Genomic DNA, 16,899 nt, shown 5'->3' with positions numbered 1-16,899 from the left:
TGTTTCATTCTTTGGAGAAAGAGAATTGGGGGTTAAGGGGTAGAACAGGTATATTTGTGAAAAATTTAGTTTAAAACATGAGGTGTCGTTTTGTACGTTTTGAAATCATGAGAATTTTTCTGCATATTAAGTTTACCGCAAACCGCCTTTTTGTTTTTTACCTTTTTTTTTTTAATGGTACTAGTGCAACTGGTCCTTGCATTCTCCTGAAACAACTATCCAGAAAATCAGCAAACATTTGTAAATTGGAGTGGTTTAACTGGAAAATCTATAAGCCTGCCCTTAGATTTTATTAGTACAAGTTATTTGCTAGTTACTAATCATCCATTTTCAGAAGTATGTGTTAAAGGTTTTCATTGGCCAATGAGCTCTCGTGTGACATTTACTGCAAACACACTTATCTGTAAAAAATTAAAACCAAAGTCAACCTAATACAGCAACTTTCTTGGACTCTCAACAGGCTAAATTTCTTTTCTTTAAAAAAAAATTACATTTTTTAATTGTACGGAGAAAATGCATTTTTACTCTTTTTTTTTTAATAAGAAGAATGTTTGTGTTTAATCGGATAAATATAATTTGAAATTGACTCTATTTATCCGATTAACCGAAGCAGTTGGCGGTTAGAAAAAAAAAAAAAAAAACAACTTTTGACCACCCAAAAAAAATTCAGATACGTCCACATGGGACAAATCCAGTTACGTCATCTAATTACAGCGTCCACATTTTACGAGGCACCTGCGGACATAAAAAAAAGCGTACTTAGCCAAGTCGTTCACTCCCACTGCGCAGTACACCCTCGAGGAGGTATATATACCAATATTCTGACGCACTTCTCCTCGATTTCTTCACCTTCTCTGTGTGTTTCTGCTTCTCTTGTGCAAAATCTGCGATATGGCGCTCCGGAGGATCATTTTGGGCCAAGTTGGTCGTGTGGGAGAGCGATCGGTGTCGTCGTGGTGGCGAAATGTCCAGCCAGCTGCTAAGGATCCGATTCTCGGAGTAACCGAAGCTTTCCTCGCTGATCCGAGTCCGGATAAAGTCAACGTCGGAGTTGTAAGTTTGCTCCCTGGAAAAAGGAGGAAATGAAGAAAAAAACTCTCCTTTGTCTGAGATATGAGAAGAACGTGACGGCAGTTTCTGCTGTGTTTGTTTCAATTTTATGAATTTCCTTTTTTTTTTTTGTCTGATATCGAACAGTAAATTTTTTTTTTTTAATGATTTGTCTCCCTTTGGTTCAAGTTGGTCCAAGTTCGAAGTTGCTCGGATTTCAGCTGAATTTTGGCCTTTTTATCATTTTTTAAGTTATTCAACATTTTTTTCTTTTGGTTCAATTTTTTGAATTTATTGTAGAATAGTAGTTCTTGTATTTAGCTGCATGTTTTATGTCGATGTTTTCTGAGAATTTCAGCTGAATTTTGACTTTTTTTTTTCTTATCGTTCATGGATTGAAATTTTGATTTTGAATTTTTTGTTGTTGAAGGGAGCTTATCGTGACGATAATGGAAAGCCGGTGGTGTTGGAGTGCGTGCGGGAGGCAGAACGGAGAATTGCGGGTAATCTCAACATGTGAGTAATATAATACTGTAAAATTGTAAGAATAGTGCGTGTTATTTATATCTGGTACAATTTCCGGAGCTTGAAGTAAAATCTGGTAAAAGAGCACTAATTAAGTTAACAGAATTTCTAATCTATTTATATGTAGTTTTGGTAAATATGTTTTCATTTGCTTAATGTGAATGCTAAATCATCTCGGCTGAATATTTTCTTTTTTCTGCAAGTGACAATCTTTGTGATCCTTACAATAATATCGCTATTAGTATTCCAAATAAAAGACTTGATTTTTTTTCCGGTGACAAGGTTATACTCGGTTCCCGTAATGAATTTAAGCAATTGACTTTGAATTAAGTTGGAATAAAAATATCAATATTTGAATAGATAACAACAATGTTATATATATCATGCCTCGACATCATTTTTAATCGTCATTTAAAGCTAACAACTTTTGTTGAATAACTTTCGTACTTTATGAGTTCTATATAGTTACTGTGTCTTGGTAGCTAGTGGTCGAGCATGCTGACATTGGTAGGGTCGTAAATTATTTCTATCTTTCATTTTTAAAGTTGCAACTTTGAATTGGTCCAGTATTTTATGGTGGTCCAAATTCCATAAATCTTTTTATCTTTTTATCCTTGCTGGATCCACTTGCAATATGATTCTCCTGGTTTTTTTTTCAGTGCGTTTTCAGCAAGATATATCCACTTTTCCCTAATTGGAATAGACTCCCTCTTGGAGATTTTTTTATCCAATTACAGTGATGTGAGTTTAGAATCTTGTTCTTGATGGTTGTGTTGGATAGAATGGGTGAAGTTGCAAATGAGAATTGGAAAGAAGGAAGAATATAATTATTTGGTGAAACATCAAAGGGGAAACAAAAAAGGTAAACAAACTTCTATAACAGTCAATTTCAGTTACATGTGAATTACTTTGAGAGAAAATAATCTAGAATCAATGGAAGGATATTTTCCAAATGATTTACATCGCTGGATAGGTTTTTCTTGATGTTCTTATAGTTCTTGATTTCCAAATGATTTGGGGCAATAGACCAAGCATTGGTTGATTGATAAATACATCGGACCGAACAACATATTTAGTGCTTTACAATCTTTTTTCTTAGTTGCCTGGTCTTCCAAGTTAATAGCTTTCCTTCGAAAAAGCTCTCTGGGGCCTTTTTTGACAATATTAAAACTAGAATTATTCAAATGAGCAATCCTCCAATATCTGTATGACATAAACAGGGAATCTGCTAATGAGTAGAATTTCCAACTTCCAACAGTATTTCTATGCTCTATCTATCCACTTATTCTGCTGTATTAATTTATACACTTGTGTAATTAGTGCTGTGAAGTCCTCACAATTCAAGTGTCAAGAATGCTATGAGGCACACAATGAATTTCATCTTAGTCTTGCACAATCATCCTTTAGCCTCATTTGGTTGAAGGGGAAATGACTATTCTAGCTTTTCAGGGAGTATCTTCCAATGGGAGGAAGTGCAAAAATGGTCGAGGAAACACTAAGATTAGCTTACGGGGAGAATTCTGACTTGATTAAGGATAAGAGAATTGCAGCAATACAATCTCTATCTGGGACTGGTGCATGCCGAATTTTTGCAGAGTTTCAAAGGCGTTTTTGTCCAGATTCACAAATTTACATTCCGGTCCCTACCTGGGCCAAGTAAGTGCTGAAGTAGTTGTCCTCTTAACAGATTCATGGCATTTCATTTGTGCTTTATGATTACTCAATTGAATACTTAGGTAGTTATTCAGGATTTTGCTGCTTTTCTTAGTGTTCTTTTCAAGATAATAGTCTGAGGTTTTGGCAGTCATCATAACGTCTGGAGAGACGCCCATGTCCCTCAAAGAACTTTCCACTATTATCATCCAGAGTCAAGGGGATTGGACTTTGCTTCAATGATGGATGACATAAAGGTACTTAGCAAAAGGTTGCCTCTTTCGAGTAGTTTGTGTTATGGATAGATTCTTTGTCATCAAAATGTTGTTCCTATCCTCAGCATGTGGGTATTGTTGTCATACTCTTCTTTTCTTGCACAGAGTGCTCCAAATGGATCATTTTTCCTGCTTCATGCTTGTGCTCATAATCCTACTGGAGTGGATCCATCGGAAGAACAATGGAGGGAGATTTCATACCAGTTCAAGGTCATTGATATGTAACTAATGATTTTTTTTCTTGTCCTTTTATCATCATGTTTCTCTTGTTAAAGAGCCATATATCTGTTTTCAGGTCAAAGGACATTTTCCCTTCTTTGACATGGCATATCAAGGTTTTGCGAGTGGTGATCCAGAGAGGGATGCTAAGTCTATCAGGATCTTTCTTGAGGATGGTCATCTAATTGGATGTGCGCAATCATTTGCAAAAAATATGGGACTTTATGGCCAGAGAGTTGGCTGCCTGAGGTGAATTAGAAATTTAATTTGGCTCTGACTCTTTGATGATTATATTTTCTTTTTCTTTAGCCCTATTGACTGATATGGCTTTATCCTTTCAGTGAAGGGCTTAATTCTTTAATATCTCATGATTTTCTAACCAATTTTAGGAAGGAATTGGGTTATATGATTAGCTTCTCAGATTGGCCATTTTTACAATCAGGAACTGAGTTACAAAACCTTTTACCAGACTTTATTGAAGAAGGTGAAACAAATAGGATTCATTTAAGAAGGATCTGTTTGTACTGCAAAATCTTTTGAAGCATTTGATAGCTTGATTTTCAAGCTTCATGTCACGGTTAGAAAGCATTCTACAATAAAGCAATATTCTGGCATTCTCTTCCGTACCCAGTTTTATGGGCTAACAATGCAAACCTGGAGCATTCTCTCTCCTGTTAAAAATCCAACATTCTTTTATATTTGCTACTGAATGATCTGTCTGGACATGAAAAATATTACAGAAACTCCATTCTTTTTATGATTTTCTGATGCCTGCTTTTCTGTTGACTGCAGTGTGGTTTGTGGGGATGAAAAGGAAGCGGTGGCCGTGAAAAGCCAGTTGCAGCAGCTTGCCAGACCCATGTACAGTAATCCACCTACTCATGGTGCCCTGATTGTTTCTACCGTTCTTGGTGATCCAAACTTGAAGAAGTTGTGGCTTAAGGAAGTAAAGGTAAGTTTCTGCAAAATTTATAATTTTTGCCAAGTGTTGGCTAATGTTGGCATTTTGAATAGAGGATAATCCTATTCAAGTCCAAAAATAAGAAGAAAAAAATAATTTCTTTCTGGAGTACTTTGGATGGGTCAATGAAAAGTCTCATAAGTCAAAAGAATTTGGCTTGAAGCCGAGGAGTGCAAGATCATTCTCATTTTAGGAATTGGAAGAAGACACAATCAATATTTTTTCTCTTTCAAGTTATAATCGTCCTTCTATGTTAGTGGAGGAGGTCGGCAGTTGGTCAAAGGAGTTTAAGTGTTCTAAATATGTGGATATGCAGGTAACTATTGAGGAAATTTAGTGGATTGATAGTTTAAAGACCTGGGAACATAATCTGTAAATATGCCTATTGCATGAAGAAACAGAGCTAATATTGTTGAGCGAGTAATGATTTTAGATCTTCCCTAAGTTGAAAGTTTGATGTATGGTTGATGTGCTTTTCATTTATTGATTGTCAAATTATTTATAGTTGTTGTGACTATGGTGTTGAAATTCAATAAAATGCCGGACTCCAGGGCATGGCTGATCGTATCATTGGAGCGAGAATAGCATTGAGACAAAATCTCGAAAAGTTGGGGTCATCTCTTTCCTGGAAGCACATAACGAACCAGGTTCATTTATTAAAAGACTTTTTCGCTCTTTTATATGTTATAACTCTGTTACTAATTTACCCCCATTCTCGCACAAAAACAGATTGGCATGTTCTGCTATAGTGGGTTGACACCTGAACAAGTTGACCGCTTAACTAATGAATTCCATATTTACATGACTCGTAATGGTCGTATCAGGTAAAATGTCCTCTCCTCTACTGGATCCTCCTGCTCTGATCGTTTCTATTTTCATTGGCAATGTCATGACTTGTTAATTTATGAGCAACATCCGCAGCATGGCGGGAGTTACCACAGGAAACGTTGGTTACCTGGCTAATGCAATTCATGAGGTGTCCAAGTCTGCTTAGGAACTTGATACTGACGCATGTTTCAGCAATAATCCAAACGGAGGCTTTGGAAGGTTACAGGTTCTTTGTACAATTCAAGAGATTTTGGCTTTTAGGAATTTTTTGAGATTTTCTTCCAACTTTGTGATCCTAACACTAGGATGGACAGACAAGTGAGAAGTCCTCCTTGAAGAGTTGAAGGAAAGCACTGAGGACATAAGCAACAGATATTTGATTTTGAATAAATGCCGGTGCATGTATTCATTTTATACCCCCCCAATTCTGGAACTTTTGGCAGCTAGGAATCATTTGACTGTTGTAATTCAGAGGTCGGATCGAAGGTTATGAACTGTAATTTTTCCATTCATAATCAAAGATGTCACCTTCTCAAAACTCAGCAACTGAAATTGGATGGTGACTGCCATTTATTGTGTTTAGCAGGGTAGGGTGATCTCACCCCCTTTCTTTTTTCACTTGGTGTGTGTGAACTATGAAGAACTTCAATAACTGCCAATTAAGTTTTATTGCGTTTTGGATAAGTGGTATAATGAATGGTTTGAGGACATATTCACAAAATCTTGGGCGTGTGATTTGCAAGGGGGGTTCTAACTACTAGCTGACTTGAGCATCTCTGGTAAGAAAGGGATGGCAAAAGCTCCAATTTATCAAATGGATTGACAGAAAATGTACATGGAGAATGCAGTTAACTGACCAACACATAAAAAAGCTTTTGTAATCTTTAGCAACGACAAAGACTCTTTTAATCTTTAACCATGGCAACGACATATTTCAAGCAAACAGAAAATTGTCTTCAGCAATCGGTAGATTTCTAAAATAAAAAAATCCACACTCAAACAAGGTACACAAATTACCTTTATTATATTAATCCGTGGGGGGCTCACGGGGCGGGGGCGGGGGGAATTTTTCCCCCCCGCTTAGAAACAGGGCGGGGGGCGGGGGTATACTCCCCCGCCCCATCCCCCGCCCCGCCACCTGCAAAAATATATATATATATAAATGACTATATATTATATGTAAGTTAATTAGTTATAAACTTATGATAATGATATTATTAGTTAGATGTATTATATAATGTATATTAGTTTATGTAATATAATTGATATTATCAATTATATGAATAATTATACATGTCTACTAATAGAATTTATTAATTAGTTATACTAAATTTACTAATACATTTATACTAAATTTCTAATTACACTTAATAGAATAACACTTTTTTTCTCAAAAAAAAGCACAAACACAATGATGAATTAGTGATTGCATTTGTACTAAAAGTGAAAATTTGACTATTTTAGTTATATTTATTTTATCATATTGGATTGTATTTAAATAACTTCTGTTTGATTATTTTTATGAGTTTCAATTGTAAAATTATAATGAATAATAATTTGGTGATGTGTTGATATTTTAGTACTTGATTATTTATTAAAATTTAATTATAATAAAATTATATAATAACATTTTATTAACCCCGCAGGGGAAGCGGGGCAAGGCGGGGCGGGGGCAGGGCGGGGCGGGGGGAGCGGGAGGCGGGGGACGGGGCAGGGGACGGAGGGAACTAATAGGCAACGGGGCGGGGGACGGGGGAGGGGTCCCCCGCCCCGTTGCCATCCCTAACCATCATTTCTATGCTTGTTGACTGATTCGTTCCGTGGAATTAATTCCAAGTTCGTGAATTTCTTTGTTCTTTAATAGTTGATTCAATATTTTTGTTATTTCTCTGTGTTCCTCACTTTTCTATATGATTTGGATTGATTTCAATTCTTAACATGCCTTTTGCCTTCATTTGGTGTTATCTAGTTTTTTCTTTTAAATTTTGCAAAACTTTTAACACATTTGTTGCACAATAATCAATCACTTGTACTGATAGTAATTAACCAAAAAAAAAAAAAACACTATCCCATTATTAATTATAGAAGTGGCAAAATGGGCGGGATTAGCTTGGATTTAAAATGAAACCAAATCATATGGGTTTTGGGACTAATTTGGACGGGATCACTTTGAGATGGATTTGGATTGATCTCGCTCAATACCCAAATCTATTTTCTATATTTTTTTCCTTTAATTCTTTTTTATTTTTTATATAACTTTAATATTTTTATTTATTAAATTTTTTTTTATCTTATCGTGAATTTATGTTTTCCTTTGATTCTTGTAGACACCAAAATTTTACCATTTCATTTTATTTTTATTGTTATGTATTTTTTTAAGTTGTTTAAATGAAATCGTTTTCACTTAATTGGTTTTCTTTTGTAGGAAAGTGAAGAAAGGAAAAGAAAGAAAATGGAAGTGAAAAAAAAATCAGATTTTTGCAAAAAAAAAAAAAAAAAAATCGGAGATGAATTTTTGGATAAATGAAATTTTTTGGAAAAATATTTGGACCCAATGAATACCCAAATATTTTCCAACATTTCCCATCAAATAATGGATACAATTGGGATGCATCCCATTTTAAACCCAATATCAAATTATAATACCCATTCCGCCCAAAATCCTTTTGGACATGAGTAACCCATTGAGACTCGAGACAAATTACCACCTCTAATTAATTACTATTCTTCATATAACATTACTTGGGGGAGGACCAAAAAAAAAATAGAAGTTTAGTTTGAGCAAACCGGGCACAGTTTTGTTTTTCGTTCAAGTAAAATGACCTATTTTTTACGGATTGAACCATCAAAATGAAAAATGCCCATAAGATGGAAATCTATAGAAAATGACTATAAGCGTGACCCTATCACGATTGAAATCTCTACTCAACAAAAATGAAAGCCTAATACGGAAGAAAATGAAAATTTTCAATAGCACATGCAAATCTTTATAAGAATCAACTAAAACAGCAAGTAAACAGGTTGCAATGAAAACACGACACTACTATAAGCATCTACTCCTCTCCCATTCCTTCTTCAGGGAATCTGCCTAATTGGACACACATAGCATTACCAATTTAGATCCCTACATTTCTCAAATCTCTTGATCAAAACAATGTACAAAAAGGGTGACACGGTTCTTCTTTGGCTAAGAAGGGTAGACACGATCACCAAATTCAAGGTTAACTTGCAGAGAAACTATATGCAAACACCTTTTAGGGGCGTGAAAAAACGCTGCACTGGTCCAAACACCCCACCTAGATAGGTCACGGAATCATGTTTTTCTTCACATCCATCAATGCCAGCAGGTTATTTGCCATTTCATCTGATTATGTCCCAGAAGGATGCGGACAGTGGCCCGTCGTTTGTCTTCTAACATGCTCTGGTATTAACCGGTTGATCAACTCAGGTGAAGCTCCAGATAACTGCAATTAGAGGCATGGTGAAAATGTATTTTGTTGACAGTAGACAAAACAGAAGTACTCCATTTCCAAATCCTTGCAATTACCAATTCAAGAGTCTTTCATAACATATAACGTTGCAGAATATTACCAAACTTCTGGTCATATAAAGAAAAGGTGTTCGCAACTGAAAGATCCCCAATATATAGAATTTTAGCGCCAACTTCAGGTCCCAATTTAAATTATGAACAGTTTTGCAGTATCTGTTATTATGGACTTAAAACAGATTCTCACACTAGTTCAGCATAACCACCAAACGTAAAGCATCTTCTTCCTTCTGTTTATCTTTCCTTCTCTTGTAGGATTATAACAACCTACGAAGCCTGGCAAAGGCTTATAAAGTAGACTCTCTTTGGCCTTTCTAGTCACAATAAACATAATCAAATAGCACTTTTCCCATCTACAGTTCTCAAGTATCCAGAACTTAATAGATTTCCTTCTCATCACCTTCCTCCCATTTTCCTTCTCTAGACGGGTAGCCACATGGATCAGGATGGACACTAATTTCAGACTGAAAATCCATATCTCAGTTTGAACCAAATATTGTTGGCGAATCAAACAACCACCAGAAAAGTACGGTGCCAACACCTTTTATTATTTTATGATACATATCCTTTCCTTTTCTAGAAAGAGCGCAGGAGGAAAAAGAAAGGCAGCAAATGAAAAATGGTGGGGTGAGAATTGAAATTCCCTCTAGGATGAGGAAAGAAGACCCTTAATCTCTAGGTCTTATTTGAGTCTGTTGCTAGCTTTTAGGCTTTCATTGCTTTTGCTTCATCTTTATCGACTCATTAATTTTGCTCATAACTGTTATTCAAATGAATCATAAATAGCTAGGATGCTTATATGAAAAACTACAGAATTCGAACAACCAGAGAAGAGATGCAGTAAAAGAATTCCAGTTAGTAGCATTGTACAGAAAAAGGTGGTTAGGAATCATACTTCCTGTTTAAAGTCGAAAAGTGTTGGCAGAGGCCGATTATTTGGGAGGCGGACATGCGGGTCACGAAGATCATCAAAGAAAGGATGAGCACAGGCTTCTAACTGCAGGAACACAGAAAAATTATTTCATGGATTTGCAGAATAATCCCATGGTCGAGAAAGAGAAACCCCGTGATCGAAAAAGGAAAAGTAAAAGCACCAGTAACATCATTTGTAGTTATATTGCATGGAATGTCCTGCGGTATTACATAACCTTAGCATCTCTAAATTTTACAAGATGAAATCAACTAAACTTACAGCAGTACAGCGGAGACTTGGTGAATATTGAAGGAGCCGAGATGTAAGATCAATTGCTTCAGGAGGCATCCTTTTGTGGAAAACCTGTTCCACGAAAGCTTGTTATCCACTGCAAGACTTTACCTGATTACCCAGATTCTAAGGAGACCAACATTTCACCAGGTCAAAGTACAAAATTGCCATACCTTGTGCCAAGGATGAGCTTTAATTTGAGGAAACCTAAAATCAGTGTAATTTGGATTCATACAACGAATTTCTTCCCGAGTTGGAGTACCAAGGACCTAACAGAGAGTCCAAATTAGCACAACTAATCTTGTAAAAATTTTATCTACACATAAAAAAATGAGCGTAGATGATAGAACATACTTTGATAATCTCTACAAGTTGATCCACAGCATTTTCTCCAGGAAACAATGGCTATAATAGTGGAATATATTTAGTTAGGGGATCGAAATACTAGATGTAATACAAAGCTTTTTGGAAAAGGACAATAACTAACAAAAACTAGAATGATATCCACATAACAGACCTGACCCAAAAGAAGCTCAGCAAGGACACAGCCAGCTGACCAAATATCAATTGACGTTGTATATTCTGTTGCCCCAAATATCAGCTCAGGTGCCCGATAGTACCGAGAGCAAATATAAGATATATTAGCTTCCCCCCTGATCTGGTCACATCAAATTTTGGGCAAATTAATAGAGGTATTGAGAAGAAACTTTGCACAACTAGCAATTCCAAATCAAAGCTCTAATGATCTTGCATCACATGAGATCAGGCTGTAGTCCTTTCTCAAAAGGTGAAAACCCAACTAATGTATGAAAGAGCAAATTGTAAAACAAATACAAAAATGAAATATAGCTCAACATGTCTCGTTTTACCCATTTTTGGAGGTTTTACAACATCACAAAAGAAGCGCCTTGGGGGGGGGGGGGGTCATGAAAGCTGCATCACTAAATAACTCAGCATTGATAGATCATATTTTCCTACAACTAACTAAAAGAATACTCTGCATGAAGAATTAAGGCATGCTCCAAATTATACTGTATTTACTCACATCTAAATCTATTTCTTTCCAGTTCTTTCTTAAATTTGTTAGAGCTACTTCTTCCAGCATGCAGAGTTAAATACTTCCCTGATTAAGCCTTTCCTTCAGTTTCTTCAGTATGTGAGAGAACTATATTTTACTTAAGACTTCTCCAATACATGAAATGATTTCTGTTTACTGGACGGTACATAAGCTGTTCCAGCAAAATAAGATACTGCAAGCCGCCAAACACTTCTGACACTTCAGTAAACATTGCTTTTACAGATTTTTTTTAACCTATGGCTACAGGAAAAACAAAGGACCAAGTAAACCATGATTATTCTGAATTTCAGGCAGGTGACAGTCAACATACCAGAACTTTTGCACTTCCAAAGTCACAAAGCTTGACCTGATGGTTAAGAGGATCAACCTGTACGAAACATGTAATATATGTCGAGAGCCAAGATGCAATTTAATTTACAAATGAGGAAGTGAAAAATGCATACCAAAACGTTCTGAGGCTTCACATCTCTGTGACAAACTCCGGGAACACTATGGATATAAGCTAGCCCCCTGAATATCTGGAAAACATTAATAGCTCCATCAGTCACCATAAAATATAAGTTACAAAATTCAATATATATATACATGTATGTATGTATGTATGTATGTATGTAAACCTGATATGTGTAAAGTTTGACATATATGAGCGGCATCGTTCTTTCATTCGAGTTGCTGTAATGCCGTAAGACCTTGTACAAAGTCTCAGGAACATATTCCATAACCAAGTTGAGAAAGAGTTCATCTCTAGTTGTTGTGGAAAAAAAGCAGTGCTTCAGGGAAATCACATTTGGGTGATTCATCAAACGCATCAATTGCAGCTCACGGTTTTTATACCGTCTATCCTGCAAAACCTTCTTTATTGCCACAGTTTCCCCAGTTTCCAAGCATTTTGCCTGTATTCATCACGTAAGGTCATTAATTTTCGACAGTGATGTCAACACGACAAAATTTAGTAAACAAACCAGGTAAGATGTACACCTGGAAAACTATTCCAAATGATCCAGTTCCTACAACTCGTTCAGCCATGTAACTGATCGTCTGTTAAAGAAACATCAAAAGAAAACAACTAAGCTTTCCTTGAATAGTGCAAAGTATTGGTTACAATTGGTTAAAAATTCATAATCCACCATGATCCAAGAAAAGTATCCAATGAACTAAAATCAAGAAAAAAATCAACAGAAAGTTTAAGTTATGTGAAGACCTCTTAACAGAACCATTATGTGTTTTTTCAATCTAAATTTGCATTAGGTGCAACAACACCAGAAATACACAAGGCTGAAAACCAATTACCCACCCTTTTTGGCTCCCCATTTTTGCCTCCAATTGTAGTTGAAATAATGTGACCAGTGACTGCACCGTTTCCTTCAACAACAGCTGCAGACATTTCCTACAGTGTAATACAAGCAAAGTAATCAATCAGCGAAAATAAAAAGGCATGCAGACCATCTTGCATCAACATCAGTAATCTAACTTGTTACCATAGCCAAAGCAGGTCAACTTAAAGAACAGAGGAATGCTTAGGCAATGTTAATCCAGTAAATCCAAAAGGCAGAGAAAAAAAGAAAGATATCTCTGATATAACATAAAAAAGCTTTGAAGAAAGAATCACACGCCAAGAAAGCTTGTAGCTGCAACAATAGACTGCTCATCATTGAAGGAGAATCGACCCTTGCTAACTACATGAAGCAAAACCACTTTGAGTAGATTGAGCCACAGTTTACCTCGAGACCAAGAAAGGCAGATAGTGCTAGTCACAAAGATCAAGAAAGGTATCTAACTTGGAACTACCTAAGCACGGAAACCTCAAAAAATGCCTTATGTTACACACCAGGAAAGAAAAGTGCAAACACCTGTTTAGAAAGGGGGGGGGGGGGTGATCCCACAAAATTTAAAAGATTTAACAGTATATTTTTCTGAGATCCCCTCAACGGACATTCTTTTCATGTTGTCTAAATGAGCTTATTTAATCAGAAGGCCCTAAAAAGTGAGGAGAAAAAGAACTTGTAAAATCTATGGCATATGAAATTGAACGCCAAGGACCCTAAAGCTCAAGAAACATCAAAATATCAGGCAGAAATTTTGTATTATCACCGATGCAGGAAATAATGCAGTACAGAAAAATGCAGAAACCCAACAAAAATAAAAATAAAAAAGATAAAATAATCAATGTTCTTAATCTCTTGGCAAAATTGAGCTGAAATCTCTGAAAAACGACGGTGGCAACAGCTCGACAACTAAAATGCCTCACAGATCGCGGGAAAATTTTTCCGGCTGCAGCACTTCCGGCGGGAGCCTCTGATCCCAATTTGAGCTAGAAAACCCAGAGATCAAGCCAAAAACCGAGCTAAACAGCTAGATCAACCTCTAAACTAGACAAAACCCACCACAAAAATGACAAAATCTTGAAAAATAACTGCAAAATCAACAGTGTGGGAGAAAAAGTCTTAGTCTTTGCTTGTTCTTATTCACCTTGTCGGAGTCCATGTCGGAACGGCGAGACTGGGAAGCGAGCTTCAAGGCAGCTGCAGCAGCCCCGGCTCCCTGGTCATGATGATGATGGAGGTGGTGGTGGGGGTGGTCCGGTGGTGGTGGTGGATTATGTAGGAGGTGCTGCTGCTGATGCTGCTGAGGCAACGAGGCCATGTGATGTGGGAAAACAACTATCCTTTTTCTCCGTTCTATCTTTCCATCGCATTTATTTGTTATTTTTTTTATTCTCGCTCTTTCTAGTATGTTGATACTTGATAGTAGGTATTAATTATTATACTAGTAGTTGTATGTATGACATTGGTATCTTATCCATGGGCATACACAACCACCACTCTACACTTGTTCTTGCTGTTTTTCATGTCATTACACCTTTTTTCTATTGAAAATAGTGGTATTCTTTTTTCTCCTTTTAACTTTTAGTGGGAGGTGAAAGGTATTGACAAGTATGAGTTGTTTTTTGGTAGAAAAGTTGAATATTTAAAGTACCATTATGTTGTGTGAAAATTTATAAAAAACAATGATTGATATTAAATTTGATATAAATTATTTGCTCGTTAATTGATCTGCTCTGAAAGTAAAACAATTTAATCCCTCTTTGTCTTCTCTTTTCTTATTAGTTAAAAATCACAAACAAGATAAAAGTTGATTATCCTGTCATGTATATTTATAATTTCATGAGAGTCGAGCTAACGAATTTGAGATCATGTTAAAAATACTAATATCAAATAAATATTGAACTGTTCTTGATATATTTGTTATTTCAAATCATCTATTTTTAGCCTAATAAAGGTGAATCACTTGCCAACTTTGTCATGTAATATCAAAAGTTTAGTTTGGAGTTTGTTTTACTAAACCATCTTCCTTTTTGGTAAAGATAAAAAGAAAAAATAACTTAAATAACATCGATTTTGTTGATAATCAGTTTGTCGAGTTATTTGCAAAATGTGACTTTCAAAACTTGTTGAAAATAATATCAGATTTTAATATTATTTTTTTTACTATAAAGATACTTAGGTGATATCATAGATGATCCTATTTGGACAAAATTTAGATATGAAGTACAATATGATGAAAGTTTGTACAATACCATGATGATTGTAAAAGTATAACAACCAATATCAATCTTGACGTCATTTTTTGGTTTTTTGCCCGTAAAATGCTGGTCGTTTGACATTTTTTGCCTCTCTTTCTTGACGTATACGGTAATCGTATGTATGTCAGGGTACGAACCTGCCGTACTTGAGAATACGTATAAATAGAAGTAGCAGATAGGGATAAGGAGACAAAGGTGGGGATGAGCAAGACCCACGCGGCCATGGAGAGAGCGTACGGACGCGCTCCGCAGCATGTGCCATGTCATATGGGAGAAAGAGTTTGTGTCTCCATGTGGGACATTATTATATTGTTTCATATCCAAGATTTTGGAATTTTCATTCCCAATTTGCAAATTTTGGGGTCTGATTACAGGCAAGCAAATCCATTTGTACCACATGAATTTGGTTTTTTTGAGAAAAAAAGGTATGGACTAGAGACAGGGAGATGAACTCAACACAAGTGTCCCTATTCCATAATTGATTGAGCCCTATTAGATCAAACAAATTGGGACAATCCCAACCGATACAAAAACAAAGAAAAAGAGAAAATATATATATAAACAAAGAAAAAAAAAATATATATATATATATATATATATACACATATATATATGAATATGAAGATGTTACACCTACAGCTTGTCATTTTAAATTCATAAATTATATGGGTTTGGACTTTTAATATCACTAGCTCAAGATTGTGTTTTGAAAGATGAGAATTTAAACGGAAGAGTCAAAAAATTTAAATTTAATCGCCGAAAAAGTAAAGGTAATTTAGCCTGAATTTTCTTTGATGTGTTTGGATTGTAATTATTTGAGATAAATTTATTCTAACACTTTTTTTGATATGATATATGTGAGATAAAAAGGTGATTGAAAAATGTGTTGATGATGCAAACAAATCAGTATATGTAAATAAAGTGAAATAATCTTCGATCCAACCACACTACTCAGTTCTCGTTTCTTATATCTCGCCCCTCGCCTGCTTAATTGAAAAAAAAAAAAAAAAGAAAAAAAAAACTTTCCTTGTCTTTTCTTTCTCATTCGTGATCATTTTACTAGTTATTGTTCTCTTAACAGAAATTTCCATTAATTTGTTTGATCAGATCCATTTTAGCATTCTGCAACTTACATATTATTTGGTATTTGACCACATCAATTGCTATAAATGTTGGAGCTTTGTTTAGTGGCAGAAAATTTCAACACGAGAGCTTAAGTATTCGAGTTATATATAATATGATGAAGAAAATCATCACGGATTAGAATAGAAAATTAGTAACGCGTAAGAAGCAGACCACTGAATATGAGATGATATCCTAGACCACAATGCTGGAAGAAGGTCTGAGAGATGGCCAAAGCTGCCTTCTAAGTGAAAGAAAACAAGTTCCTAATTGATTTGCTTTGTCTCATATTTTTGTTCCATCTATATTTGCTTTGCTTTTCCTCACCTGCCTTGTTTACTTCTTCATGGGAATTAATGCATGTTAGAATTTGCAGATCTTCACAATTTAAAATTTGTGGTCAAGGCTACCAGTTAATAGAGGAAAGCTTGTTTTTTTTTTTTTGTGGTGTATATAATGTGAAAAATATTTCAACCTTTTGCGTCACACCACATTATAAAAATATACCAATGAAGTTTTTTCTTGATTGGTATTTTTCCTCTTGATGAAATCACTAATTATAAGTGAGCTTAGACACACTTATTAAGTTCATTTAATTTTTCCAGCAGAAACTATTGAGTTCAATGATTAATTAATTGGGCAATGAACAAAAGTAGTGTTGAAAGCCTTAGCCAAAATAAAAATAAAAAAGAAAGAAAGAAAATTTTTTGAGTATCTTACCAACTTACCATAATGGTCAAACTGCGTCAAATTTACCCAATTAAAGATCAGTTATATTCTGACCCCTGGAAATTTGAGAAAATATGCATAGACCCTCTTAGGTTTGACAAATTGTTAGGTGCAACTTAGGCGGG

At 35.4% G+C, this 16,899-nt stretch overlaps 2 protein-coding genes across 4 annotated transcripts; one reads left to right on the top strand and one right to left on the bottom strand.

The window, feature by feature from the left end:
• Positions 1-758: 758 nt before the first annotated feature.
• Positions 759-6,093, top strand: LOC113690582 (aspartate aminotransferase, mitochondrial-like). Of its 3 annotated transcripts, none has more exons than XR_011815208.1 (11): positions 759-1,053; positions 1,481-1,566; positions 3,025-3,231; positions 3,380-3,485; positions 3,609-3,713; positions 3,799-3,971; positions 4,515-4,674; positions 5,235-5,330; positions 5,413-5,507; positions 5,605-5,730; positions 5,817-6,093. XR_011815208.1 is itself a non-coding variant. In XM_072051051.1 (10 exons), the coding sequence occupies exons 1-10, from the start codon at positions 892-894 to the stop codon at positions 5,675-5,677; spliced, it is 1,263 nt and encodes a 420-aa protein (XP_071907152.1). In that variant the 5' UTR covers positions 759-891; the 3' UTR covers positions 5,678-6,093. The 3 variants fall into 3 exon arrangements, 1 of the variants encoding a protein (XP_071907152.1); XR_011815207.1 differs by having other exon boundaries at positions 5,605-5,737; positions 5,817-6,049; XM_072051051.1 differs by having other exon boundaries at positions 5,605-6,093.
• Positions 6,094-8,461: 2,368 nt separating this feature from the next.
• LOC113688908 (shaggy-related protein kinase eta-like) lies at positions 8,462-14,066 on the bottom strand. The gene is made up of 12 exons (XM_027206735.2): positions 13,810-14,066; positions 12,635-12,727; positions 12,319-12,378; positions 11,958-12,233; positions 11,784-11,858; positions 11,651-11,707; positions 10,780-10,920; positions 10,617-10,667; positions 10,436-10,531; positions 10,251-10,334; positions 9,954-10,055; positions 8,462-8,975 (listed from the first exon to the last, which is right to left on the bottom strand). The coding sequence occupies exons 1-12, from the start codon at positions 13,981-13,983 to the stop codon at positions 8,880-8,882; spliced, it is 1,305 nt and encodes a 434-aa protein (XP_027062536.1). The 5' UTR covers positions 13,984-14,066; the 3' UTR covers positions 8,462-8,879.
• Between the last annotated feature and the right edge of the window lie 2,833 nt (positions 14,067-16,899).

Source organism: Coffea arabica, chromosome 5c, assembly GCF_036785885.1.
Source record: "Coffea arabica cultivar ET-39 chromosome 5c, Coffea Arabica ET-39 HiFi, whole genome shotgun sequence".
Taxonomy (NCBI): Eukaryota; Viridiplantae; Streptophyta; class Magnoliopsida; order Gentianales; family Rubiaceae; genus Coffea; species Coffea arabica.
This window is presented reverse-complemented; position numbering and strand designations above follow the sequence as displayed.

Excerpts from the sequence above, each read along its gene's own strand:
- LOC113690582 (XM_072051051.1), top strand. The coding sequence starts at position 892 with ATGGCGCTCCGGAGGATCATTTTGGGCCAAGTTGGTCGTGTGGGAGAG. Across the intron at positions 1,054-1,480 it reads ATAAAGTCAACGTCGGAGTT|GGAGCTTATCGTGACGATAA; the intron begins GTAAGTTTGCTC and ends TTGTTGTTGAAG. Across the intron at positions 3,714-3,798 it reads AGATTTCATACCAGTTCAAG|GTCAAAGGACATTTTCCCTT; the intron begins GTCATTGATATG and ends ATCTGTTTTCAG.
- LOC113688908 (XM_027206735.2), bottom strand. The coding sequence starts at position 13,983 with ATGGCCTCGTTGCCTCAGCAGCATCAGCAGCAGCACCTCCTACATAAT. Across the intron at positions 12,234-12,318 it reads CATTTGGAATAGTTTTCCAG|GCAAAATGCTTGGAAACTGG; the intron begins GTGTACATCTTA and ends TGATGAATACAG. Across the intron at positions 10,668-10,779 it reads CTGAGCTTCTTTTGGGTCAG|CCATTGTTTCCTGGAGAAAA; the intron begins GTCTGTTATGTG and ends CCACTATTATAG.